The 26513-nt window shown below is 39.4% G+C and overlaps 2 protein-coding genes across 2 annotated transcripts in view; one reads left to right on the forward strand and one right to left on the reverse strand.

Moving 5' to 3' along the window:
• The window catches only part of HADHB (hydroxyacyl-CoA dehydrogenase trifunctional multienzyme complex subunit beta), a 40292-nt gene extending 35398 nt beyond the window's left edge, over nt 1-4894 (reverse strand). The window contains exon 1 of the mRNA XM_030311490.2: nt 4799-4894. The gene's annotated coding sequence lies outside the window, so the exon portion shown is untranslated. The remainder of the gene's footprint in view (nt 1-4798) is intronic.
• Nucleotides 4895-5095: 201 nt separating this feature from the next.
• Nucleotides 5096-26513, forward strand: part of HADHA (hydroxyacyl-CoA dehydrogenase trifunctional multienzyme complex subunit alpha) — a 50315-nt gene continuing 28897 nt past the window's right edge. The window contains 7 exon segments of the mRNA XM_030311489.1: nt 5096-5253; nt 14096-14137; nt 14231-14301; nt 15571-15704; nt 18866-19004; nt 19933-20052; nt 22607-22709. Of these exon segments, the coding sequence (XP_030167349.1) occupies nt 5187-5253; nt 14096-14137; nt 14231-14301; nt 15571-15704; nt 18866-19004; nt 19933-20052; nt 22607-22709 (676 nt within the window). The 5' untranslated portion in view covers nt 5096-5186.

The following is a 26513-nucleotide window of genomic DNA, read 5'->3' on the forward strand; positions in this document are numbered from 1 at the left end:
TTTTCGTAATCTTATATGGGGCAAGGCTTCCAACATATGCCATAAAATCCAGAAGGCATAAAGGAAAAGAGAAACTAATGGATATGATTAAATTAACATGTAAAGATCTACACAGCAAAGATACTAAAAGAAAGTTAAAAGGCAAACAATAGATTCAGAAAAAATATTTGTAACACATAAAACAAAGGTTTAAGTAAAACAAAGGGTTAGTATCCATAATCCATGAAGAACTGTTACAAATGACAGAAAAAAGAGAAATAATATACAATGGAATCTGTGGTTTTCACCCAAATATCCATTTCACCCCGCTATGCAGTTGCCATATGTCGTTTACATGGGATTGAATCCAGCCCAACTCCAGGGTTTAAACCAATTAGAATAATTTCATTTTCTTTGTCAAGATCATTGGTTCGGATAACCGAGGCCTAAAACAATTGTGCATGGTATTGACTTGACCGCTGGTATTGACTTAGGGATAATCTAGTAAGTCTGACACTTGGGTGGCTTCCACCCAAGGCATATCTTCTGCCTGGAATTCTGGAATATAAATCTTTCCTTCTGCAGCTTGGCACAGCTACCACAGTTTGCAAACATGAAAAAAGTTAGCCTAAGCATAGAGAGCTGACCCCCAAAAGAGGACAGAGCCGAGACTTTCACAAAAGGAAACTAGAAAAAAGGAAAACTGCATCATATCTGAAGTCCATCCTCCCTTTGTGCTTTTCAGCTATCAGTCAGTAAATCCCCTTTAATAAGCCAAGCTGAGTTTAATTTTGTTCTTTGAAACTAAAAGCCTCCTTACTGATACACCACTAAAAAGACAAAAACAAATGAACAATTCACAGAAGTAAAAATGTCAAATAAACAAAATATTAAATGTTCAACCTCACTAACAATAAAAATATTTTTAAAATCAAAACAAGGTATCATTGTGGGGTTGTAAGATTAGCAAAAATTAAAAATATGGTTAATACATAACTCTAGTAAGAACGGATCTATTTGAGCACTTCCATATACAGTTGGTAGTGGTGCAAACTGCTAAGGCCTTTTTGGCAGGCACTTTTTAGTCATCTGACAAAATCTGAACTGTGAATCCTCGAATTGGTCTTTAACCTGTAGAAATACTCAAGACGTATATGTAGCATACACAGATCTCTGGCCTACAGAAATAGTCAAGATGTTCATTGTAGCACCGTTTGCCTCAGTGGAACACTGGAACTAATGTAAAAGCACACCAGTAGGAAATGGTTAAATACACTACAAATATACCATGGAACACTGCACAGCAGTTTGGAAGAAAAATGAAACACAGTATACATGTAAATACTGACAGTAGAAAGATGTCCGCAATATATATTAAATGAAAAAGCAAGGTGCAGAACAATATATACAGTAAGACACCCTCTTATTGCAGAGGGAGAAACAAGTCCATAAAGCTACGAGTCTACACACGGAATGAATAAAGGGCTTTCATTTTATATTCTTCTGTCTTCTCAAAAAAATTTTGTTACAATGAGCATTTTACTTTTTATGTACAGTTTAATTCTAGTTTTAAAGTCTACATAAATATTTATATACATGTAAGTACACAAATGCATAAAAAATGTCCAGACAAATACATTGCAAAATGTTAACAGTAGTTATCTCTGGGTAGTGGAATTATAGGTATATTTATTTTATTCTCTGTAGTTTCTGAAAAATACTTAATATTATGAAATAATTAAAAATATATTTTAAAAAAAGAGACAAAGCAAACTACCCTATGGAAGGCTGACGTTTACTGTCATTTGCTCTAACCTTTAGGAAAGAGACATTTGAACTCAAGAATTTGGGAAGCGTGGAAACTCAGCAGAGTAGTCTAGAGCTGGGTGTGGAACTATAGAAAGATGCATGAAGTTACAGGCACCTAGGTGTAAAGAAAAGGAAAAACACCCTAGGTAAGTAATGAAAGCCAAATGGAGCGGCTTAACAGTTCACCGTTACAGTGTCATTAAGACAATATAATGGTGGCACAAAAACAGACACTCAGATCAATGGAACACAATAGAGAACCCAGAAATGGACCCACAAACGTATGGCCAACTAATCTTTGACAAAGCAGGAAAGAAGAGCCAATGGAATAAAGACAGTTTCTTCAGCAAGCGATGCTGGGAAAACTGGACAACGACAGGCAGAAAAATGAACCTGGATCACTTTCTTACACCATACCCAAAAATAAACTCAAAATGGATGAAAAGACCTAAATGTAAGATAGGAAGCCATCAAAATCCTAGGAGAAAACAGGCAAAAACCTCTTTGACCTTGGCCGCAGCAACTTCTTACTCAACACGTCTCCGGAGGCAAGGGAAACAAAAGCAAAAATGAACCATTGGGACTCATCAAAATAAAAACCTTCTGCACAACAAAGGAAACAATCAGCAAAACTAAAAGGCAACTGGCAGAATGGGAGAAGATATTTGCAAATGACACATCAGATAAAGGGTTAGTATCCAAAATCCATAAAGAACTTATCAAACTCAACACCCAAAAAACAAATAATCCAGTGAAGAAATGGGCAAAAGACAGGAATAGACACTTCTCCAAAGAAGACGTCCAGATGGCCAACCGACACATGAGAACATGCTCCACATCACTCATCATCAGGGAAGCACAAATCAAAACCACAACGAGATACCACCTCACACCTGTCAGAATGGCTAACATGAACAACTCAGGCAACAGATGCTGGTGAGGATGCGGAGAAAGGGGATCTCTTCTGCGTTGCTGGTGGGAATGCAAGCTGGTGCGGCCGCTCTGGAAAACAGTACGGAGGTTCCTCAAAAAATTAAAAATAGAACTACCCTACGACCCAGCAATTGCACTATTAGGTATTTATCCAAGGGATATAGGTATGCTGTTTCAAAGGGACACATGCACCCCCATGTTTATAGCAGTGCTATCGACAATAGCCAAAGTATGGAAAGAGCCCAAAAGTCCATCGATGGATGAATGGATAAAGATGTAGTATATATATATATACAATGGAGTGTTACTCGGCAATCAAAAAGAATGAAATCTTGTCATTTGCAACTACATGGATAGAATTAGAGGGTATTATACTAAGCGAAATTAGTCAGAGAAAGACAAATATCATACGACTTCATTCATATGAGGACTTTAAGACACAGGACAGATGAACATAAGGGAAGGGAAGAAAAATAAAAACAGGGAAGGGGACAAAACATGAGACTCTTAAATACGGAGAACAAATAGAGCGTTACTGGAGGGGTTGGGGGGGGTGGGCTAAATGGGTCAGGGGCATTAAGGAATCTACTCCTGAAATCATTGTTGCACTAGATGCTAACTAATTTGGATGTAAATTAAGAAATAAAATTAAATAAATAAAGTAAAAAATGAAATGAAATAGAGAAAAAAAAAAAGACAATATAATGGAAGGCACAGACTCTAAAATCAGCCTAAAGCCAAATCCTGGCTCCACCCTAGTTTTCTGACCTTAAGCAAATTAATCTTTCTTAGAGTAAGATGTAGATAATTCCAGTACATACCTCACAGGGTTGCTGTGAGGAATAACTAAATAATACAGACAAGCAATCAGAACGGTGCCTGATATGCACAGTAAGGGTCAAAGATGTTTGTTATTAATATTAATGGATGGTGGTAGAAATACACTTAGTTCCTCTCTATGTAAGCCACAATAAGCATAACATTTCTGCTCTGATGGAACTTATGATTTTGAGAGTACAGGGAACAAAAAAGTCAAGAGCCAAAAGGGATGGCAAACTACAGTCCACAGGCCTTTAGCTAAGAAGAGTTTTTATACTTTTAAAGAATTGTAGAACTGAAGAAAACGAAACAACGAATATATGAGAGATCAATATGGGTCTGCAAAACTTAAACTATTTACTATCTAGCCCTTAATATAAGAATTTGCCACCGTTTATCTAAATAACGTGGCTAAACGTAATTATATGCAGAAGATCGCATTATGACGGCAGGAGACAAGCTTTTAACTGTAAAAAAAAAAATCTTATGAGCTGGAGGGCTTCTGGAGATCATCAAGAATCCTTTTTGCAAATTAACGTTATTTCGTTTTGGAATCAATTGCATTAAGGCCTCGAACCCTTCTTTTCAACACACAAAAAACTATTATGCAATGTAGAGCTCGTGACTAGAAGTTAGTAGAGCGGCTCTAGTGCTATTTCCACCACCTGTGGCCATGGATGAGCCCGCTGACGCTGATTCACGGGCTTCATCGATAAAGTGGATAAATGACCAGATGATGGCCAGGCCCCTCCGACGTTGGAAAATCCTCTGGAGCCCTGGCTCTCCCAGCAGGATAGAAGAATAGCTCTACTCCTCCCACACTGGAGGCCCGAAAGGTCACGTGACCAAGCCCCGCTCCAGGTAGCTGGTGTAAGGTAATCCCAACTCCCCGTTCTAAATTTCTATTGCCGCTGACCTGGCTACAGGCAAAACGGATGAAACAAAAACACACAACGCAACATAGCCCAGCGCTTTATGCCGACACACGAGCAAAGAATTCGTTAACTTGCGGTGATAAGTTTAAAGACACAGATGACACCGCTACTCAGAGCTACCGACTTCGAGCAAGTCCCAGTTACTGTCCTTATTGCACTGGTCCTGGAGACCCTGTCCGAGGGGCCTCCTTTCGCTCCCTGGAACTCCCCTCCCCGCGAGAACGGAGGCGGCCGCGGCTACTGATGCAGTAGACGGGAAAGAAAAGGCAGATGTCGCCGCTGGGAAAGACCAGGCGGAAAGCCAAGCGCACGCCTCGACTCACCTTAGCCTCAGTCCTCTCCGGCTCTCGCTGCGGGCAAGCAAGGTTTTAACCCAAGTGCCTGGACTAGACGTGACCAAGGGGCGGGTCCTGCCCAAAAGGACCCCTCACTCCCGCCAGCGAACTCCACGGGCTGCCCACTGGCCGCCTGTATGGAAAAGCGAGCACTGCGCCTCCTCCTCCATGGGCCTCCTTCCTTCCAGCGGAGAAAGAGTCCTCCCCGCCCTGTTAGCTGGAAGCGAACGGCACGGCAAGGAGCCAGGGCAATTCGACATTGGGGGTTTTAGTCAGGCAGTATGTCGGGCGCCTGGGTGGGGCCAGGCTGAAGGAGAAAAATCCTCCACCCGCAGCCCCCACCTGAGTGCTTTCCACTCGTCCTCTTCAGCTCAAGATGGTGGCCTCCCGGGCGATAGGCAGTCTCCGCCGCTTCACTGCCTCCAGGACGCTTCGCTGCCCAGGTGAGACCTGGGTGGCAGCACCCCGCAGCCCCAGGCAGAACTCTTGGGGAGGCGCGTCTCCCTTTCGCTGTCGCCTTCCAGCCCCGCCTGGGAAACTCTGTCCTGGCTGCAGGGAAAGGATGCCCCTCTTGGACCCCCTTCCTGTGTCCTTGCGCACACTGACACCTCTTCTCTCACTGCTCCCATGCCCTGCAACGATTTCAGGCTCCGTAACCCCTAACGTTTATGAGTCCTGTCTCCCGGGTCTGGCACCTTCCGCAATTCTCGTGGCACTTCTGTGCTCATGCCCATCTTCTTTTCTTTTACGATGGCCTCGGACCTGTCCCTTCTAGATCAGGAGTTCCAGGAGGACTGGGGCAATCCAAATCCGTCACATGTTTGTGGCCCCACCGCACCTTACTCTTAACAAGAGCTGTCTTAAAAGCTTCTTAGGTGGTATTAACCAGCTTTGCAAATTACTGCCACTCCCCGCTGCTTCCCCACAAAACCTTTTTTTTGGTGTGCCTATTACCACATTTCAATAGAGAGCTCGACTCTTGCAGTTCCAATAATCCCGGTGTGAATGTATAGTATGTTAAATTTCAAGGGAAGGTTCTGCAGTTTACCAGAAGAAACATTTTTTTAAAAAATACTCAAATACCACTGTCCTGCCTGTGGACACACTGGGGGCGGAGTGTCGAAAAAATAAGATACCTGTACCTTAAGGAATAAAATGTTAGATAATTTTAAGAACTGTTCTAATTTTGTTTCTGATGGTACCCAGTTAGGCTTGCGTTAGCTATATTATCTTTTTTCTTTTCAGACTGGCAGTGAAAGGGTTAAAGTGGGTGCCTAGGGAAAATCAAGCATTTTCCTCCCATCTCAAATCTGTAAGGTGAAAAGTGACTTTTTACTGCATGTTACACTTAATACCGGCTAGTTTGAATTTTAACTCGTAATATGCCTTCCTCCTGGACCACCGAAATAGTATGCTTTTTGTAGACGTAGCTGGGGTCTGCTGTAAGGGATTAATTTTGGATGAGTCAGTCTTTTTCTGCCTTCTTATTTCAACGTGTGATTTTAGTCTCCCCCGGACTGCTGTGTGTGTATATACCAATCATTATATTACAAAAAATTGAAATGTAAAGTTTGGGGAAGGGTTAAGAAAAAAGAGTCACCCATTCTCTTAATACATACGTTAATTGTTAGCATTTGGATATGTTACCTTACAGTTTTGTCTTGTTTTCTTTTCCACATTTGTGGCTTAAGGCTTTCTGGAAATCAAATACGTATGTTTGAACTAGCTTCCTCATTGGTTTTAAGGTACTTCTTATGGATTAGCAGCTTGTGTAACACTGAGGTGGTGGTCAGGTCGTGTGATTTCTGGTCACTAACTAGCTGTGTAACTTTGAACAAATATGTTAGTGTAACCGAGCTTTATTTTCCTCACCTGTGAAATGAATGAGACTTTTGGATTTTCTTAGACATTAGAAATACCATGAAAGAGCAATTCAAAGCATTTAAATTTGGAGTCTTTTAGGCTTGAATCTGGCTCTGCCTTTTATTCTTTAGTGACCTGGGACAATTAATTTCTATGTCTGTTTTCTCATTTGTGAAATGGGGAGTAATACTTTTGAGAACTTCAAAGGAGTTATTTTAGGTTAAAAGCAATTTTTCATTAATTCTCGGTACATGCTGCTATTAACTCTTTCCTGCCCTAAAGAACTAGGATTCTGTATATCTGAGAATAAATGACAAGCTTAACTTTTCTATATTTTTTGTACAGAAATATATATACCCATATAAATGTTTATATATTTTGCATTGCTTTCACCAATAAGAAAATGTGGCTTATTATGGTTATTACCCCTTTGAATAGCAACTTAGGAATTTTGAAAACATGTCTAGAAAGTGAATTCAAAGTTGCCTGCGACCTGGATTGCCATTTAGACTCAACATAATACTGAGTCTAAATGAAAGTCTGTGCCACGGTCATTAATAAATGTTTAATGAGATTATAACATTTACTGGTGGATGGGTAAATTTTCTTGAAACTGATTTCTAATCCTCAAAGTTCTAACCCATTCCTCCTCCACAAATTCTGTAATTATGAATATGACTGTGAAATGAAAGCCACAACCTGACCAAGATATTTTATTTAATTCCTACTCCTCAGTCTCGATTTCTTTTTTTTTTTTTTTTAACGTTTATTTATTTTTGAGACAGAGAGAGACAAAGCATGAATGGGGGAGGGTCAGAGAGAGGGAGACACAGAATCTGAAACAGGCTCCAGGCTCTGAGCTGTCAGCACAGAGCCCGACGCGGGGCTCGAACTCAGGGACCGTGAGATCATGACCTGAGCCAAAGTCAGCCGCTTAACCCACTGAGCCACCCAGGCGCCCCTCAGTCTCGATTTCTAATATGTAAGTGGTAAAATAATTTCACAGGAAATGAATTAGAGGCAAATACCATAGTAGAAGATGTGTATTTAAATTTGACTCACTTCCCGGGGTGCCTGGTGGCTCAGTTGGTTAAGTGTCCAACTTTGGCTCAGGTCATGATCTCGTGGTTAGAGAGTTTGAGCCTAGTGTCAGGCCCCGTGCTGACAGCTCAAAGCCTGGAGCCTGCTTCCGATTCTGTGTCTCCCTCTCTCTCTACTCCTCCCCTGCTCGCTCACTCGCGCTCTCTCTCTCTAAAATAAATAAACATTTAAAAAATAAATAAATAAACAAATTTGATTCACTTCCTTAATCCTATGTCTTCCCCCAGGTTGAATATGGAGAAAAGCTTTTGATTGTATAACCCAAGTAACATTTTTGTATTGAAATTTGTGTCCTTGTAATCCAACTCTCTCCACTGCTGTAGTTTTAGGTCTTGTAGGTATCTTTTGAGTTAAGTTATTGGGATGATTAAGAAGTAGGACAAAGGCTTATCTCTTTTGCTGGCACAGTTGATATAGGCTAAAGTTCACCTAGCTGCTATGGAGTAAGCTGTCCAGATTTGGTAATGGATACGGCTAGATTCCAAAAGCAAAGCTACCTTGTGGCTACCGACTTAATTTAGTTGCCTGTGGTTTGAATTCAAGATACATTTATACACTTATTTTCTCTTGGTTCTTTTTTTTTTTTTTTTTTTTTTTTGGTCTCTATGGCTTGAATTCGTTTCAAGATATGTTTGTACCCTTATTTTCCCCTTCGTTTTTTTGTCTTTATTGATTTGGAGGAGGTGTTTTGTGTATATGTATATGGGTGTGTGTGCAGCATAGGCAGATTAGTGGTAAGAGTTTAAAATGGTTTGACCCATGGGGCGCCTGTGTGGCTCAGTCCATTAAGTGTCCGAGTTCAGCTCAGGTCATGATCTAACGGCAAGCCCCGCGTCTGGCTCTGTGCTGACAGCTCAGAGCCTGGAGCCTGCTTCAGAATCTGTCTCCCTCTCTCTCTGCCCCTCCCCCACTCACACTCTGTCTCTCCCTCTCCCTCAAGAATAAATAAACATTTTAAAACATTGAAAAATGGTTTAATCCATAAGCTAATGAGCACCAACCTGTTGTCTCAAATAGTTGGTCTTTAAAAATGCAACCCATGCCCGAGCCCTGGCACCTGCTCTATTTTCTTTTTGCTTAGCACTTACCTCCTAACTTACTTTTTTTACATGTATTTATGTTTCTTGTTTTTCGGCTGTTTTTCCACCCTGTCCCTCCCACCCTGCATTCCTAGTCAGTCCATCCCCACTCTCATCCACTCTACCCTGTTCTATTCCCTGTTCCCCTCCCACTGGAATTTCCACCCTACGGGCAAAGTTCTTTTTATGCCAGACCTATTTTCACTTCTTCATTTATCTCTACTGAGGAGGAAGTGATTCTTCCTATGATATTCTTCCTGATATATATAATCCCCTGCTGCTGTAGAATATAAGCACCACAAAGACCAGGATTTTTATCTTTTTGTTCAGTCCAAGTGCCTAGAACAGTGCATGGCAGGCCACAGTGATTTTTTTGGTGTTGCTGAATCAATGAATGATTGTGAGATGATGTTGGAAGAGCATACTCTTTAGTTGGGGGAATGCAGTGATTAAAGAACAAAGTAGTTAACAATAAGGATCAAAACTGGTGGGGGAGAGAAAGATCATTACAGATGGAATCTCTTGATAACACCTTGTGGAAAAGGTTGGGGCCATGATACAAAACATAAAGAAAGAAGACTGGTAAATACAGATGGTACAGATTTTAAAAGATGGGAAAGCAGAGAAGGGAAATATATCATTAGTGAGGTAGAGGCATGGGGGTTAAGGAGATGGCTGGCCGGCTTCTCCTATCTTAATTTATTTGGTTGTAGCCCTGTGACTTACAGATACGTTTATAATTATTATATTACTTTTACTTCTATCTTTATAAGAATGCCAAAATGCTCTAAGAGACTTGTTCATACAGCTAGTACATGATAAACTTGATGTTTGAACCCAAGTCTTTTAACTCTCAGGTCCTTTGTCTTTGCTGATTTGGATTGCTTAAAGGAAAAATGCAGACAGAGCCAAAGATCACCTGACTCTGGTGCTTGTGTCATCCACACAGTTTTCTTTAACATGTTGCTTGCCTTTCAGACCAGTGTAAAGCTGCTATTTTCTGCGCTTTCTCTTCCTCTCCCTTAAAGAACTGCAGGATAGAGGGAAAGAAAGAGGAAGCAAGAGGCTTGGCTACCGTGATGGTCCCTCTCCTAATCCACTGCACCATCAGTGGGTTCTCCAAATCAGTGGCTCCCACATGCCCACTTGTTTGCTGTTTCAGTCTCCTTTCTAAAAACTGCAGATTCTGAGGCCCAGCCCCCTTAAATTCTGATCCTGTGGTTCTAGGTTGTATGTCGCCCAGACATCTGTGAGTATATTTGAGCCTCCCCAGCTGATTCTAATGTCTGGAATCACTTCTCAATACTGCTGTGGGAATCCCAGTCCAGCTAGATATGGTGCATTGTCTCTTGGGTCCTGCTTTGGCCGTGTGTATTAGTTCCCTAATCCAGAAGGGTCCCCGCCTCCTTGTCAAATATAGACCACCCTCAACATAAGCCCCATGTTGGGATCTGTGCTAACAGCACAGAGCCTGATTGGGATTCTCTCTTTGCCTCTCCCCCAAATCATGTTCTCTTTCTCTCTCTCAAAGTTAAAAAAAAAAAAAAGGTTAAAATCCCTAGTAACCTCTCAACAGCTGAACCTTTCCACCAGCCTGTGACCATCTGTCTTTCTCTGTGACTACTCTCTCATTCTCCAAATCCCTTACCGTTATCTGGCTTAGACTTTGAGGGATCTCAAGAGTCTAAGACTGCCTTAGCATGCAGTGATAATCAAAGGTAATGAACAATAAAATTAAACCATGTTGGTCATTTTATGTCATGGTAGTATTCTTTTTTTTTTTTTTTTTTGGAGAGCACAAGTTGGGGAGGGGCAGAGAGAGGAGGACAGAGGATCCCAAGCAAGCTCTGCCCTGACAGGCTGACAGCAGTGAGCCCGATGTGGGGCTCGAACTCTCAAACTGAGAGATCAAGACCTGAGCTGAAGTTGGAGGCTCAGCTGAGCCACCCAGGTGCCCCAACCTTTTTTTTTTTTTTTAATGCACTCCTAAGTTAGGCGCGCACTCCACACTCTCTTTAATTATGCTTGTGGATTCCAAGACTGTATATAGCCCCTAATGTAGTCCAAATGCAGTATGGTTTCACTGAAAATTAGACATAAAAAAAGTTTTAATACTAGTAACTAAGAATGAAATAATGATGGAATATTATTCAACTGTAAAGAATAAAATCTTAACCACTTGCAATAACGTGAGTAGTGCTAGAGAGTATAATGCTAAGTGAAATAAGTCAGAGAAAGATACCATATGAACTCACTCATGTGGAATTTAGGGAACAGACCAAACGGGCGCCTGGGTGGCCCAGTTGGTTAAGTGTGCCGACTTCAGCTCAGGTTATGACTCATAGTTTGTGGGATTGAGCCCCGTGTCAGGCTCTGTGCTGATAGCGCGGAGCCTGGAGCCTGCTTCAGATTGTGTCTCCCTGTCTCTCTGCCCCTCCCCTGCTTGTGCTCTCTCTCAAAAATAAATAAACATTTAAAAAAAATTTTTTAAAGAACAAACAACCAAAAGAAAAAAGCGACAAACCAAGAAACAGACTCATAACTATAGAAAACAAACCGATGGTTACCAGAGGGGAGATGGTAGAAGGGATGGGTGAAATAGGTGATAGGGATTAAAGAGTGCACTTATCGTGAAAAAATATATAAAAGGAAAGAAATTAAATTTACTAATATTTAGTGTATGAATTGATAAAGGTAAATGTACATAAGTTATTTTAAAAAGAAGGAAATAAATACTGAGGGAAAGCTAGCACAGAGGGATACATGAAGGAGCCACTGGATATTATTAACGTACCAATTCTTGGGGCACCTGCATGGCTCAGTCAGTTAAGCGTCCTACTTAAGCTCAGGTCGTGATCTCACAGCTCCCAGAATCGGGCTCTGTGCTGACAGCTCAGAGCCTGAAGCCTGCTTCGGATTCTGTGTCTCCCTCTCTCTGCCCCTCCCTCGTTCATGTTCTATCTCTCTCTGAAAAATAAACATTTAAAAAATAATAAAGCACTAATTCTTTATTGTATTTGATATTACTTTAAAACTTATGCCTTTTCCTGGATACATGTGTTTCCTGTGTACTGCTATTATGGTTAATAATTATTAAGGGATGATTTTTTTTAATTTTTAGAGCTAAAGAGAAAACTTCTCTAAGATATTGGACAAGGTTTGGAAGATGTGGGTAGGGAGGAGAAAGCAATTAAAGAGGCGTAGTTTGAAGTGGTTTAATATGGTTTGAAGTGACATGTGGTCTGAAGTGCAGCATGAATATGAAAGAGAAAGGAAGAAAGAGCAAGGTGTTTTTAAAGAAGTTTGGAAGTTGTAACTAACAGATATGGACCCAGTGCTGGCCTCCAGAATAGCTTGGTTACTGCTTAGAGCAAGACGTTTGTATGAGAGCGGGGCAAAGGTGACCCTTCAGTGCTAGAAAGGACGTATAGTAAGGCCCAGAACAAACTGAATTTTTGCGTAGGAATTTCCCAGTGTTCCTTACTTTCTATCTGTAGTCCAGTTTGAAAGACCCCCTGTCAGGACTCCTCTCGTGATGACTTGTGCTCAGTATGTCATCTCATCAGTGTTATGCAGGAGAGCATGAAGTAGTGAAGTGACTAGGAAAAAGGGAGAAGAGGAGCTGGTCTGTGTCATCTCCAGGGTAGGAATATCCTTGGTGGAGTGCAATATGGACCTGTTCAGTTGGAAATTCTTAAGAGTATGACTGGACTATTCCATAAATGGCCACTAGTGCCCGTTGATTTCACTTTCTTTTTAAAGTTTTTACTTGAATTTTGTTTGAGTTTATTTTCTTATTTTATTTTTATTTTAACTTATTTGAGTTTAGCTAACATACAGTGTAATATTAGTTTCAGGTGTACAATATAGTGATTCAGCACTTCCATACATCACCCAGTGCTCATCACAAGTACATTCCTTAATCCCCATCACCTATTTAACCCATTCTCCCACTTACCCCCTTTTGGTAACCATCAGTTCTCTGTAATTAAGAATCTGTTTCTTGGTTTGCCTCTCTCTTTTTTTTCCCTTTGCTCATTTGTTTCGTTTGTTAAATCCCACATAAGAGTGAAATCATGCAGTATTTGTCTTTCTCTGACTTATTTTGCTTAGCATAGTACTCTCTGGCTCCAACCGTATGGTTGCAGATGGCAAGATTTCATTCTTTTTTAGGGCTAATATTCCATTCTATGTAATTTTACTTTGGATCATTTCTCCATAAAAATACAAGAGGATGTGGGGTGCCCAGGTGGCTTAGTCAGTTGAGCGTCCAACTCTTGATTTCGGCTCAGGTCATGATCCCAGGATCATGGGATCTAGCCCCGTGTCAGGCTCCGTGCTGTGCATGGAGCCTTCTTGGAATTCTTTCCTATTGCTGCTCTAACAGATTCCCACAAATTCAGTGTCTGAAGCAATACAAATTTATTATGTATGTCAGAAACGAGTCTCATTGGGCTAAAATCAGAGGTGTTGCCAGGGCTGTGTTCATTCAGGATGCTCTGTGTTCATTCTGGAGAAGTCATTTCCTTGTCTTTCCTAGCTTCCAAGGCCACCTGTATTCCTTGACTTCTTCAAAGCCCGCAAAGTAGGGCTAAGTTCTCATGTTGCCATCTGTATGGTCCTCTTTGACTCTCTCTTTGTGATTACATCGGGCCCATCTGGATAATCCGGGCTACTCTCCCTATGTTTGGGTCAATTTTAATTCCATTCGTACCCATGATTTCCTTTGCCGTATAACCTAACATATTTACAGTTTCTGGGACCTGGACATCTTTTTTTTTTTTTTAATGTTTATATATTTTTGAGCAAGAGAGAGAGAGGGAACACGCACACAAACGAGGAAGGGGCAGAGAGAGAAGATCGGAAGTGGGCTGTGCACTGACAGCAGAGAGCCCAATGTGGGGCTCGAACTCGTGAACCATGAGATAGATCATGCCCTGAGCAGAAGTTGGATGCTTAACCGACCGAGCCACCCAGGTGCCCCAGGGACCTGGACATCTTTGAGGGGGGATTCTTCTACCTACCACATTTAATATCTAAATAATTTTATAAGCTGATAATTAAAATGAAAAAGGTATGGTAGTAGTCACAATCATGGCCCAGAATACATTAATCTCATTTTGGTTTTTTGTGGTTATAAACTCCAGCTTTGTTACATTTAGCAGGTACTACAGAAACTCTTAATTTTGTAATTGAATTTGAATCAAAATAGTAATTAAACTTGAATACCTTTCTCTTGCAGGTTATACCTGCCGCAACTTTTCAGCATCCTCTGCTTTGCTAAGTAAGTTTAATTTCTTGTCGACATGCTTACATTGCTTTTTAGATTTGTTTAGCAATAAACATGTTTACGAATAAATTATCCTTCTCTTTTTAGCCAGAACCCATATTAACTATGGAGTCAAAGGGGATGTGGCTGTTGTTCGAATTAACTCACCCAATTCAAAGGTACCTAATTTAACTTGCTGCAATCTATGTCTACTAACTACATTCATGAATCCAGTGCTAAATAAGAAAGAAAGAGAAATCCACCAGTCTGACAGTAATCTTATATGAATTTGTAGTTGTAATAGTTTGACAAATTGCTCAAGGAATACAGTTTTCTGGAGCAGAGGTCCTTGACTAAGAATTCCTTCTAGTTGACCTTAAGTGTCAGGTTAACATCAAGGATTAGTGAAATTAGCCTTCTGTTACTGTGTAGAATATGGAGGTGATTTACTAGATAAGAACCAAAGCGCACGCTCTGTTTATAAGAGTCAGAACTCACCTATCCATCTTAACTACCAGATTGTTAAACAGGCATTCTTCATTACCTGCCCGCTGTAGTCATTATTCATAGAAAATTGCATGGGTTAAATGTGGGTGTTAAGATTCCTGAGGAACTGGAATGACAGTGCAGTTCACATGTTGGAAGTCAAGTTCTGTTCCAAGTGGAGCTTCATTTGTTTTTGGCAACTTCAACAAAGCATTAATCCAGTCTTTGCCAAGAAGACCTCTGTTGCAGGAGCTCATGCTTTTCCCCCATCTAAAATGGGTGTCAAGTTTTGTTATTAGAGGTCTAGAGGGAACAACAGTACCTAAATGGAGGCAATTAACAACTATCACAAATTAAGGAAAACAAGAGCCAGTCTTCCTCACTAGAGTAAATTTTGGTGCCCACTGACCAATGATTCAAACTTAAGCTATTTTTTCCAAATTTTCTAAGTTGACCATTTTTTCTGAACACAAAACAACACATGCCTACAGTGGGAAGTTTTAAAGCTATAAAGAAGAAAATAACAAATCATTCATACTACAGACCCAAAGATAACCACTTTTAACATTTAATCTAGTTTCAACATATAATATTTACAAAGTAAAATCATACTATAGGTTTAATTTTGAGTTCTTTTATTCTTAATGTTATACAAACTTTTCCATACCAACAAATTCCATAGACTTATTTGTAGCCTGCATATGTTTTGAACTCTTTAAGAGTATGACCCTGAGTTGCTTCTTTGAGTAGATCTATTTTTAAAGGGAGGGTGCTTATGGTTGGCCAAAGCTGAATAGAAAACTACTGGGTTTAGATTTTTTCCCCCTGCCTCTCTTGCTTCTAACAATATATTTCTGCTGGATAAACAAATTTCCTACGATCAAAATAGCATTTCATGGTGATTTGCACATCTGGTACTTCAGATTTAAACCCTTAGATTTATATGTATTTCCCTTTGGCAGGTAAATACACTAAGCAGAGAACTGCAATCAGAGTTCATAGAAGTAATGAATGAAATCTGGGCTAATGATCAAATCAGAAGTGCCGTCCTTATCTCATCAAAGCCAGGCTGCTTTATTGCAGGTGCTGACATCAAGTAAGTTTTCAGAAATTTGAAGTCACCTTTGATCTTGGCTAATAGTATGTTTCTTAGGCCTAATCATTCCTCCATTTAAAAGAAGACAGAAGTAAATTCTCTGAAAGTTTTCTTTTTTAAAATTATTTACACAAATGTGTTAAAGTTGGTAAAAAAAAAAAAAAAGGGGGGGGGGCTTGTTGCTTAAACCATGTAAGACTAACCTTTCCTTAAAGAAGTTGAAAGCAGTTCTAAGAAAAATATTTGAGTGGAATAAAAAAATACTATAAAATTAAGCTAACAATGTGGTGCCCCTCTTTTTTTTTTTTAAACCCAACAGACCATTAAATATTTAAAAGTTTGAAAATACCATGTTAACAAGGACTTGGAGAAATGAGACAGTTAATATATTACTAGTAGGAATGCCAGTTGGGATAGCAACTTTGGAAAACATTTTGGCAGCATTTAATAAAATTGAAAATGCATGTATCATATAATTCAGTGATATTCTTCTAGCTATACATGCTAGAGAAATCCCACCCTTTTTTTTTTTTTTTTTTTTTTTTTAATTTTTTTTTTTTTTTTCAACGTTTATTTATTTTTGGGACAGAGAGAGAGACAGAGCATGAACGGGCGAGGGGCAGAGAGAGAGGGAGACACAGAATCGGAAACAGGCTCCAGGCTCTGAGCCATCAGCCCAGAGCCTGACGCGGGGCTCGAACTCACGGAACGCGAGATCGTGACCTGGCTGAAGTCGGACGCTTAACCGACTGCGCCACCCAGGCGCCCCATCCACCCTTTGTTTTTAAGGACCCATTTATGAGGATGTTCAGCCCTGTGTAGTTAAAATAATGAAGAATTTATTTTTTTATTTTTATTTTTAAAAAAAAATTTTTTTTTTCAACGTTTTATTTATTTTTGGGACAGAGAGAGACAGAGCATGAACAGGGGAGGGGCAGAGAGAGAGGGAGACACAGAATCGGAAACAGGCTCCAGGCTCTGAGCCTCAGCCCAGAGCCCGACGCGGGGCTCGAACTCACGGACCGCGAGATCGTGACCTGGCTGAAGTCGGACGCTTAACCGACTGCGCCACCCAGGCGCCCCTAAAATAATGAAGAATTTAAAGCAATTAAGTGTCAGTCCGTAGGGAAGTGGATAAGTAAACTGTGGTATTTTCACATGATAAAATACTACAAAATGATTCAAAGGAATTAACTAGATCCACAACATAATGTTAGAACTTAAAGACATAATGTTAAGTTTAAAAAAAAAAAAGCAAGTTGTAGAATGTTCTATACAGTATGTAAACATTTTAATATTTTTTAAGTTTATTTATTTTGAGAGAGAGAATCCCAAGCACTGACAGTGCAGAGCCTGACGCAGGGTTCGAACTCAATGAACCGTGGAGATCATGGCCTGAGCTAAAATCAAGAGTTGGAAGCTTAACCGACTGAGCCACCCGGGCGCCCTACTTTATGTAAACATTTTAAAATCACACATAAAATGTGTTATGTTATTTATGGATACAAATGTGTCGTTGGTCTGGAAGGATACACTGCAAACATTCGAAAATGGTTGTTTCAGGGTAAATGAAGTGACTGTTAAAAACTTGAGTTTGTCAGAGTGAACTTTAGTGATGCAGCTAATATTTTGTTATTTTTTAATGGTAAGATTTATGCATATATAATTTGTTTACAGTTCTTTAAAGCATTTATAAGGACTCTGTCTCTCAAAAATAAACATTAAAAAATTTTTTTTTTAAAAACGGGCGCCTGGGTACTCAGTCGGTTAAGCGTCCGACTTTGGCTCATGTCACGATCTCACAGTGTGTGAGTTCGAGCCCGCATCGGGCTCTGTGCTGACAGCTCAGAGCCTGGAGCCTGCTTCGGATTCTGTGTCTCCCTCTCTCTCTGCCCCTCTCCTGCCCGCACTCTGTCTGTCTCTCAAAAATAAATAAACATTAAAAAAAATTTTTAAAGCATTTATAAGCAGGTGAGATGCTTAGTGTTAGTTTAATGGCTTAAAATGTTAACAGTTGTTAATTCTGTCAAAACATGAGTATTTGTTATATTATTCTTTGTACCTTATACAACGATAGCCTGCATTATAGGCTGAGTAATTTGTACCTAAGGTGTCTGTATAGTTTCAAACCTTGCTCCACATTGTGTACTCTTTTTGTTTGTGCATAGTAATTAAGAATTTATAAATATTTAATGTGTATTTCTTAGAAAAAGCAAAATTATCTGTATCAAGTGCTTTTTATTCTAGCTCAGTTATTTGAGCCTAGCAAGACACTGATGTCTCAGGGTGCCTGGGTGGCTCAGTCGGTTAAGCGTCCGACTTCAGCTCAGGTCATGATTTCATAGTCTGGGAGTTCGAGCCCCGCGTCGGGCCCTGTGCTGACAGCTCAGAGCCTGGAGCCTGTTGCAGATTCTGTGTGTCCTTCTCTCTCTGCCCCTCCCCTGCACATGCTCTCTTTCTGTCTCAAAAATAAATAAAAACATTGAAAAAAAAAAAAAAGACACGGATGTCTCACTAAGCTACTTGGCTGTAGCTTTCTGTATCCATGGGAAAATACTTGCAGCTTCTGTGAAGCTAGCTGAGCAGCTCCCAGTATATAAAATGACAAAAACTTGTTATCTTTGACCAAACATACAAAATTCACAGTTTAAATGTTTTCAAGACCAAAGTAACAAGTGAAACAAACTGAAATGAAAGGACATTGAATGCAACATTAGTGTGGTGAATCTTTTTTAATCATTAGGAGATCTAAAAACAACTTGAAAGCGTTTTTTTTTCCACTGTCATTTTGATTAGCTTTCAATCTGAGGGTTACTTATAGTGAACATGTTTAATGTGATAGGAAAATATTTACCAGAAGATGATTTTTCTCATGTACAGAGTTTTGTAATCTAATGATTTTTTTAATAGAAAATAAAATTTTGCAACATGTTTTCTTTCGTGTTCTCTGAATCCGGAAATCTAACATTCTTTATGGAGAGATGATGTAGCTGATATTAGTGCTATCTGAGGCAAAACCATTCTTAAACTTCTGAGTATTTGAAGATTCACTATCAAGTATTGACATATGATAGGGTAAGGATACAGTGGATGACATATTGAACCAAAGTAGGGTATAATTTCATCTTTGTTTCTTTTCTCTGCTTTCTTGTTTGCTGCAGCATGTTAGCCTCTTGTAAGAGCGCGGAAGAGGTAACGCAGCTATCGCAGGAAGGCCAGAGAATGTTTGAGAAACTTGAGAAGTCCACAAAGCCTATTGTGGCTGCCATCAGTGGATCCTGCTTAGGAGGAGGACTTGAGGTATAGATTTATTCCAAAGTCTTTGAGACACTGTTGAGCATGTTGGTGGGAATTACAAACTGCTAACCTGTAGGCTACTGTTTTGCCTGCAAAAAGTTCTTGGAGGAGAATCAGCTTTTTAGTCATCCTCATGGCACAGAGCAAGTAAACCAAAGTGTGATGTATTCATTTTTATAAATTTAGAAGTTTTGAACTAGATCTGTAAGGTCTCTTTCAATTCCAAAAACCTGGTTCAGGTTTGCAGGGCAAAGATTCAGAAGTGTGATTCATGCTCTTGAGCTACTGAAGTCTAGATGAGACACACAGAGCATAATATGTGTGTAAGTGCTTTGTAAATAGTAAAGATGGTGAATAATGTCAGATCTGAGAAGAGATGCTTACTAGACTGGAGCATGTAGGAAAAGAGAGGGAAAAATAAAATAACATTTATTGAGCATTTATCACATGCTGAGCTCTGTGATAAACACTTTGATATATATTAATTAAGGAAACATATGCCTGGTCCTAAAAGACAAAATCATTCCACCTATGGGTATGGTATGAGCAAAGACAAAGGTAAGCAAAACTTATTAGGACATCATAAGTAGGCCTTCTTGATTGAAAAGGAGGGTCTCTAGATGGTACAGGCCTTCTTAACTTGGCATGCAATGGACATGGTGTGTGCACTTTTCTACTGAGAGCTTCCATAGCTTTCAGCAGATTTTTAGGGAGATCCACACCCCCCCAAAAAAAGGTTAATAAATTAAGGGGAAAGTATGAAATAAGGCTAGAAAGAGAAATTATAGAAAGCATCAAATGCCAGCCTAGTGAATTTCCATTTATTCTGTGGGCACATTCCTGCATTAAGTAATCTTTAGACCCTCACATAACCTAAGGTTTTATAAATGTACATTTTCTAACATTCTGGTTTTCTTTCATTTGTTTGAAGCTTGCCATTTCCTGCCAATACAGAATAGCGACAAAAGATAGGAAAACAGTATTAGGTACCCCTGAAGTCTTGCTGGGGATCTTACCAGGAGCAGGAGGCACACAAAGGCTGCCCAAAATGGTGAGTATAAGCCCCCTTGTGACCTTTAGAACCTCGTTACCTATAGGCCCCTTTAGATCTATTTCCTCTGGTACAAAAGGTATAACATGGGTATTCATTGTAGAATTTAGAACCAAAATAAAATACGAGTGTATAGGATCCACAACAAATTTTAGGGGCACCTGGGTGGCTCAGTCAGTTAAGCATCCAGCTTTGGCTCAGGTCATGATTTCCTGGTTCGTGAGTTCAAAGCCCCATGTCGGGCTTTGCACTGACAATGCAGAACCTGCTTGGGAGTCTCTCTCTCCCTCTCTCTGCCTCAACCACTTCTCTCTGCCCCTTCCCCACTTGTGTGTATGTGTGCACAAATAAACTTTTAAAAAAATAACAAATTTTATTCCTGGTGTTTAGTTTTTCAATTCCACTTTTTATTTTTTTAATTCCTTGATCAAAATGATTGATCAAGGGGGCACCTGGCTGACTCAGTCGGTTAAGTGTCCAACTCTTGATTTTGGCTCAGGTCATAATTTCACAGTTCATGGGATTGAACCCGCATCAGGCTTGCTTGAGATTCTCTCTCTCCCTCTCTCTGCCCCTCCCCTGCTTATGCACGTGCTCTCTCTCAAAATAAATAAATAATAACATTTTTAAAACTTAAAAAAATGTTTTTTAATTATTTATTTATTTGATCAAGGTTCTTTGTTAGTCTCTGAGGAAGTATAAAGATAAATAAGATATATGTTTGTCTTTCTGGAACTTGCAGTTTTTTAGAGGTTTTATTTATTTTTTACCTTTTTACCTTTTTTTTTTTTTTTACCTTTTTAAAGATTTTTTTTTTAAGATTTTTTTTTTTAAAGTTTATTTATTTTGAGAGAGAGCATAGGCAGGGAGGGGCAAAGAGAGAGGGGGACAGAAGGTCTGAAGTGGGCTCTGTCCTGACAGCAAAGACCCGGATGTGGGACTCAACAGACTCACGAACTGTGAGATCATGACCTGAGCTGAAGTCAGATACGTAACTGGCTGAGCCACCCAGGCGCCTAAGATTTTATTTTTAAGTGATCTCTATACCCATGAAGGGGTTTAAATTTCCAGCCCCAAAATCAAGAGTTGCATGCTCTACCGACTAAGCCAGTCCAGTGCCCTTTGAGCTTACGGTTTACTTTGTTCCTTCTGTGCACAGTACCATTTTACCGGTTTTTCAAATCCATGGGTCATATTTCATGATAAATATAAGAGGCAGCCCTTTCTCCTGACTTGGATGATCTCATTGCTGTATTCTGTAGAACCAGCAACCAACCAGACTTCTGAATTCTTAAGGAGAAGGGAAGCATATCAGACCTGGAGGCCGCAGAGCAATCTTAATATCCGACTTGAGGGCCCGCTGAGCCTTACAGCTTTGGGCACCATTGACTGCTCAGTGAAAACAAGGCTCCGCAGAAATACTCTTTGTAGGGAAGTTGATATCAGCTGGGCACAGAAAAATGGGAAGATTTATGGTGTTAATTTTCTGATAATAGGTGTGCATTCCTTTACTGAAATTTTCAAGAGAATTTATTGAAAGAATTGATATGGGTATAGAAAATACTGCTGAGTTTCTTTTGTTGTTTAATTGGTATGTTGCTAGAAACCATTCTTCTAGTAACTGCATAAGAAGCCCTGGCTGAGTTTTGTTTTTAAGCCTAAAATGCTTTTTACATTTTTTTAAGTGTGTATTTATTTTGAAAGAGAGAGAGAAAGTGTGCACAAGCAGGGGAAGGGCAGAGAGAGAGGAAGAGAATCTCATGCAGCTCCATGCTGTCAGGGCAGAGTCCAACATGAGGCTCAGTACCCTAAACTGTGAGATTGTGATCTGAGCTGAAATCAAGAGTCAAACCAACTGAGTTGGTTTGGTCAATTCAACCAACTGAGCCGCCCAGGCACCCATTTAAGCCTAAAGTTCTTTATCGAAGACATTATCAAAACTACCAGGTTTCTCAACCTCCACTAATTCCAATAAAGGAATTTTAAGTATCGGGGCACATGGGTGGTTCAGTCAGCTAAGCATCCGGCTTCAGCTCAGGTCATGATCTCGCAGTTCGTGAGTTCGAGCCCCACGTTGGGCTCTGTGCTGACAGCTCAGAGCCTGGAGCCTGTTTCCGATTCTCTCTCTCTCTCTCTCTCTCTCTCTCTCTCTCTGTTCCTCCCCTGCTCATGCTCTGTCTCTCTTTCTAAAAAATAAATAAAGATTTAAAAAAAAAAAAAGGAATTTTAAGTATTATATAAATGACATAATATGTAAGTGCAGAATTTTAGGAAACATGAAATTATTTCTCCACCTTATCTATTTCATAAGACAGAAATCTTAACATTTGAATTGAAAGAAGAAATACAGACATTTTAGCTTCCACTGGAGGTGTCTAATCCCACAGTTACCTAAAACGTGTATTGGTGTGTAAAAATTAACTGATTGGTAGATAGCATAGAAATCTGGTTTGATTTTTCTCATTTTAATATTTGCTCAGTTGAATGAATTGTAAACTGTAATTGTCACTCTCATATTTTTTCCCCTGTACTCTGATCCTTGCTTGCATGTTAGGTGGGTGTGCCTGCTGCTTTTGACATGATGTTGACTGGTAGAAACATTCGTGCAGACAGAGCAAAGAAAATGGGACTAGTTGACCAATTGGTGGAACCCCTGGGTAAGTGGTAGCGTGCCTCAGAGTTGGGCCTTATGAATTTATTTATTAAAGAGTTAAAGTCTTGAATATTGGTTAGAGTAAAATTCATACTCTTAAGAAATGAGTCATTCTGAAGAGTGAAGTTTTCTAAGTATAGCTAATACTAAATCATTTCCAACATCACCCCAACTTCTTGTTTTATTTTATAAATTGCACATCAAGAGTACAGAATTGAATCAAGTCATTATTTTTGGTTCTTAAATTACCTGTATCATTATTCATAAAAACCTTCCTTCAGTTTTATGCATCTGTTTTAATACTACAATAAACATGTATGAAACAACCTGAGGATATTAACAGCAGTTGACATCTACAGTGTGCCACTTCCTCCATACAGCATCTTTTCCTCCTCTGACCCAAGGAAACCACTATTCCACATTGTGTGTTTGTCACTGTCTTGCATTTCTTAAAAATCAGCATTACTGAGGGACACCTGGGTGGCTCAGTCAGTTAAGCATCCAACTCTTGATTTCAGCTCGGGTCATAATCTCGTGGTCGTGGTTGTGGTCATAAGAGCAAGCCTTGTATCGGGCTCCACACTGGGTGGAGCCTGCCTGAGGTACTCTGTCTCTCTGCCCCTCTCCCTCTCGTGCATGTGCACTTTCTCTCTTTAAAAAAAAAACAACACAGCATTATTGAGATGTTATTTATGTGACAATAAATTTACCAATTTTTAATGTACACTTTGAGTTTTGACAAGTGTATATAGCTGTGTAAACACTACCCCAATCATATAATAGGATGTTTTTAGTATATAGCTTTTTGTGTCTTCTCTCATTTAGCCTAATGTTTTTGAGATTCATCCAAGTTGTCACATATATCAACAATTCCTTCCCATTGCTCAACGTTATGCCATTGTACAGGTATACCATAATTTGTTTATCCATTCAGTAAATGATGGAAATTAAGTGTTTCCAATTTGGGGCCGTTCAAAATAAAGCTGCTGTGAACGTTCATCCACAAGTCTTTACGTGGATGTATATTTCATTTCTCTTGGACAAATACCAAAGCGTACATTGGCTGGATCATATGATAGATGTGTGTTTAGCTTTTAAGAAACTGTCAAACTGTTTTCTCAAAGTGGTTATACCATTTTGCATTCCTACCAGCAGTGTACGAGAGTTCTAGTTACCCACCACTTTGCAAGGTCAGTCTTTTTAATTTTAGAGCTTTTTCTTTTCTTTTCTTTTCTTTTTTTTTTTAAGAGAGAGAGCGAGCGCGAGCATGAGCAGGGGAGGAGCAGAGTGAGAGAGACTGAATCTTAAGCTAAGTGTAGAGCCCAATGCGGGGCTCAGTCTCACAATCACGAGATCATGACCTGAACTGAAATTAAGAGTTGGACGCCAGGCACCCCTAATTTTAGACCTTCCAATAGAAGTGTAGTAATATCTCATTGTGGTTTTAATTTATATTACTCTGATGACCAAAGTCATTAAGTTTCTTTCATGTGTTTATATGCCTTCTGTATATATTCTGGCAAAGTGTCTGTTGAGATGTTTTGCCCATTTTGATTGAGTTTTTCTTTTTGAGGTTTTTTTTTTAATGTTTTTTAAATTTATTTTTGAGAGAGAGACAGAGTGTGAGCAGGACACAGAATCTGAAATAGGCTCCAGGCTCTGAGCTGTCAGCACAGAGCTCGATGCGGGGCTCAAACTCGTGAACTGTGAGATCATAACCTGAGCCGAAGTCAGCCATTTAACCGACTGAGCCACCCAGGTGCCCCCTCTTATTATTGAGGTTTTGGAGTTCTTTTTATTAGGATACAAATCCTTTGTGAGATCCGCAAATATTTTCTCCTTGTCTGCAGCTTGTCTTTTCATTTCTAAATGCAGAAATTCTTAATTTTGAAGGAAGCCCATTGTATCAGGATCTTCTTTCATGAATCATGCTGTTGGTGTTGTATCTAAGAAATTTTTTTTCTTTTTTTTTTTAATGTTTATTTATTTTAGAGAGAGAGGGGTGCAAAGGGGGCTCTGTGCTGACAGCAGAGAGCCAGATGCAGGGCTCAAACTCAAGAAACGTGAGATCATAACCTGAGCGAAGTCAGATTCTTAACCAACTGAGCCACCCAGGCACCTCTAAGAAATCTTTTCTTAACAAGACCACAAAGATTTTCTCCTGTATTTTCTTCTGGAAGTTTTGTGGTTTAGCTCTTTCATTTTGGTCTGTGACCCATTTCAAGTTAACTTTATGATGATATGAGGTAGATTGAGTTTTGTTTGGGTTTTTTTTTTTTTTTTTTTTGCAAATGAATATCCAATCTCTTGACACAGTTTATTGAGAAGACTCTTCTTTCTCCCTTGAGTTACCTTGACACCTTGGTCAAAAATCAGGTGTTTGGGTCTGTATCTGGATTTCCTGTCTCCAGTTATCTAAATGTCTTTACTTAAGCCAATAGCATACTGTCTTCATTATTGTGTTTTAGTAAATCTTGAAATCGGGTTGTATGACCCCCTCTATCATGGTTCTCTTTCAAAATTTATTTTGCCTATACTAGTTTCTTTGCATTTGCATACAAATTTTATAATCCTCTCATCCATGTCTACAAAAATACATGCTAGGATTTTGATTGAAATTGCACTGAATCATTGTATCAATTTGAGGAGAATTAACATCTTTAAAATATTGAGTCTTTTCATCATGGGTATGGTATAACTTCATTTAGTTCGTCTTTATTTTCTCTCAGCGGTGTTCTACACTTTTCATTGAATATATCTTACATTTTGTTAAATTTATACCTTAGTGCTTCATACATTTAGGACATCATGCTATTTTAACTTTAATTTCTCATTGCTAATCACTAGTATATGTAAATATAATTGACTTTTGTACATGGACCTTGTATTCTGTAACTTTGCTAAATTTATTCTAGTAGCTTTTTCTATAGACTTCTAAGGAGTTTCTATGTAAATAATGTTGTCTATAAATATAGACATTTTGGCTTTTTCCTTCCCCATCTGGTTGGCATTTGTTATTTTTTTCTTAACTTACTGTAGTGGCTAAGATCCATAGTACAGTATTGGGTAGAGGTGGTAAAAGCAGGTACTATCTTAGGGGAAGAACATTCACTCTGATGCTGTGGAGTGTATAGTGTTAGCTATAGCTTTTTTTTTTTTTTTTTTTCAACGTTTATTTATTTTTGGGACAGAGAGAGACAGAGCATGAACGGGGGAGGGGCAGAGAGAGAGGGAGACACAGAATCGGAAGCAGGCTCCAGGCTCTGAGCCATCAGCCCAGAGCCCGACGCGGGGCTCGAACTCACGGACCGCAAGATCGTGACCTGGCTGAAGTCGGACGCTTAACCGACTGCGCCACCCAGGCGCCCCAGCTATAGCTTTTTTATATATGCCCTTTATCAGATTACAGACATTTCCCTTTATCTACAGTTCGCTGAAAATAGATGTTGAATTTTGTCAAATGCAGAGTACAGTTGAGCCTTTCTGCATCTAATAAGATGATTGTGTGGTTTTTGTCTTTTTTAGTCTGTTAGTAATATCAGTTATACTGAGTTTTGATTATTCAACCAGACTTGCATTCCTGAAATAAACTTCACTTGGTCATAATGTATTATCCTTTGTATAACATTTTGTACAGGACTTTTATGTCTGGTCATGAGAGCTAATGGTCTCAAGGATAATTTTCTTGTGATATTTTTGCTTGGTGTTGGTATCAGAATAATGCTGGCTTCATAAAATGAATTGGAATTATTTTTTCTATTTTCTGGAAGAATATTTGTAGAATTGGTATTATTTCTTCTTTACTTGA

The sequence above is a fragment of the Lynx canadensis genome, chromosome A3 (genome assembly GCF_007474595.2).
Source record: "Lynx canadensis isolate LIC74 chromosome A3, mLynCan4.pri.v2, whole genome shotgun sequence".
Taxonomy (NCBI): domain Eukaryota; kingdom Metazoa; phylum Chordata; class Mammalia; order Carnivora; family Felidae; genus Lynx; species Lynx canadensis.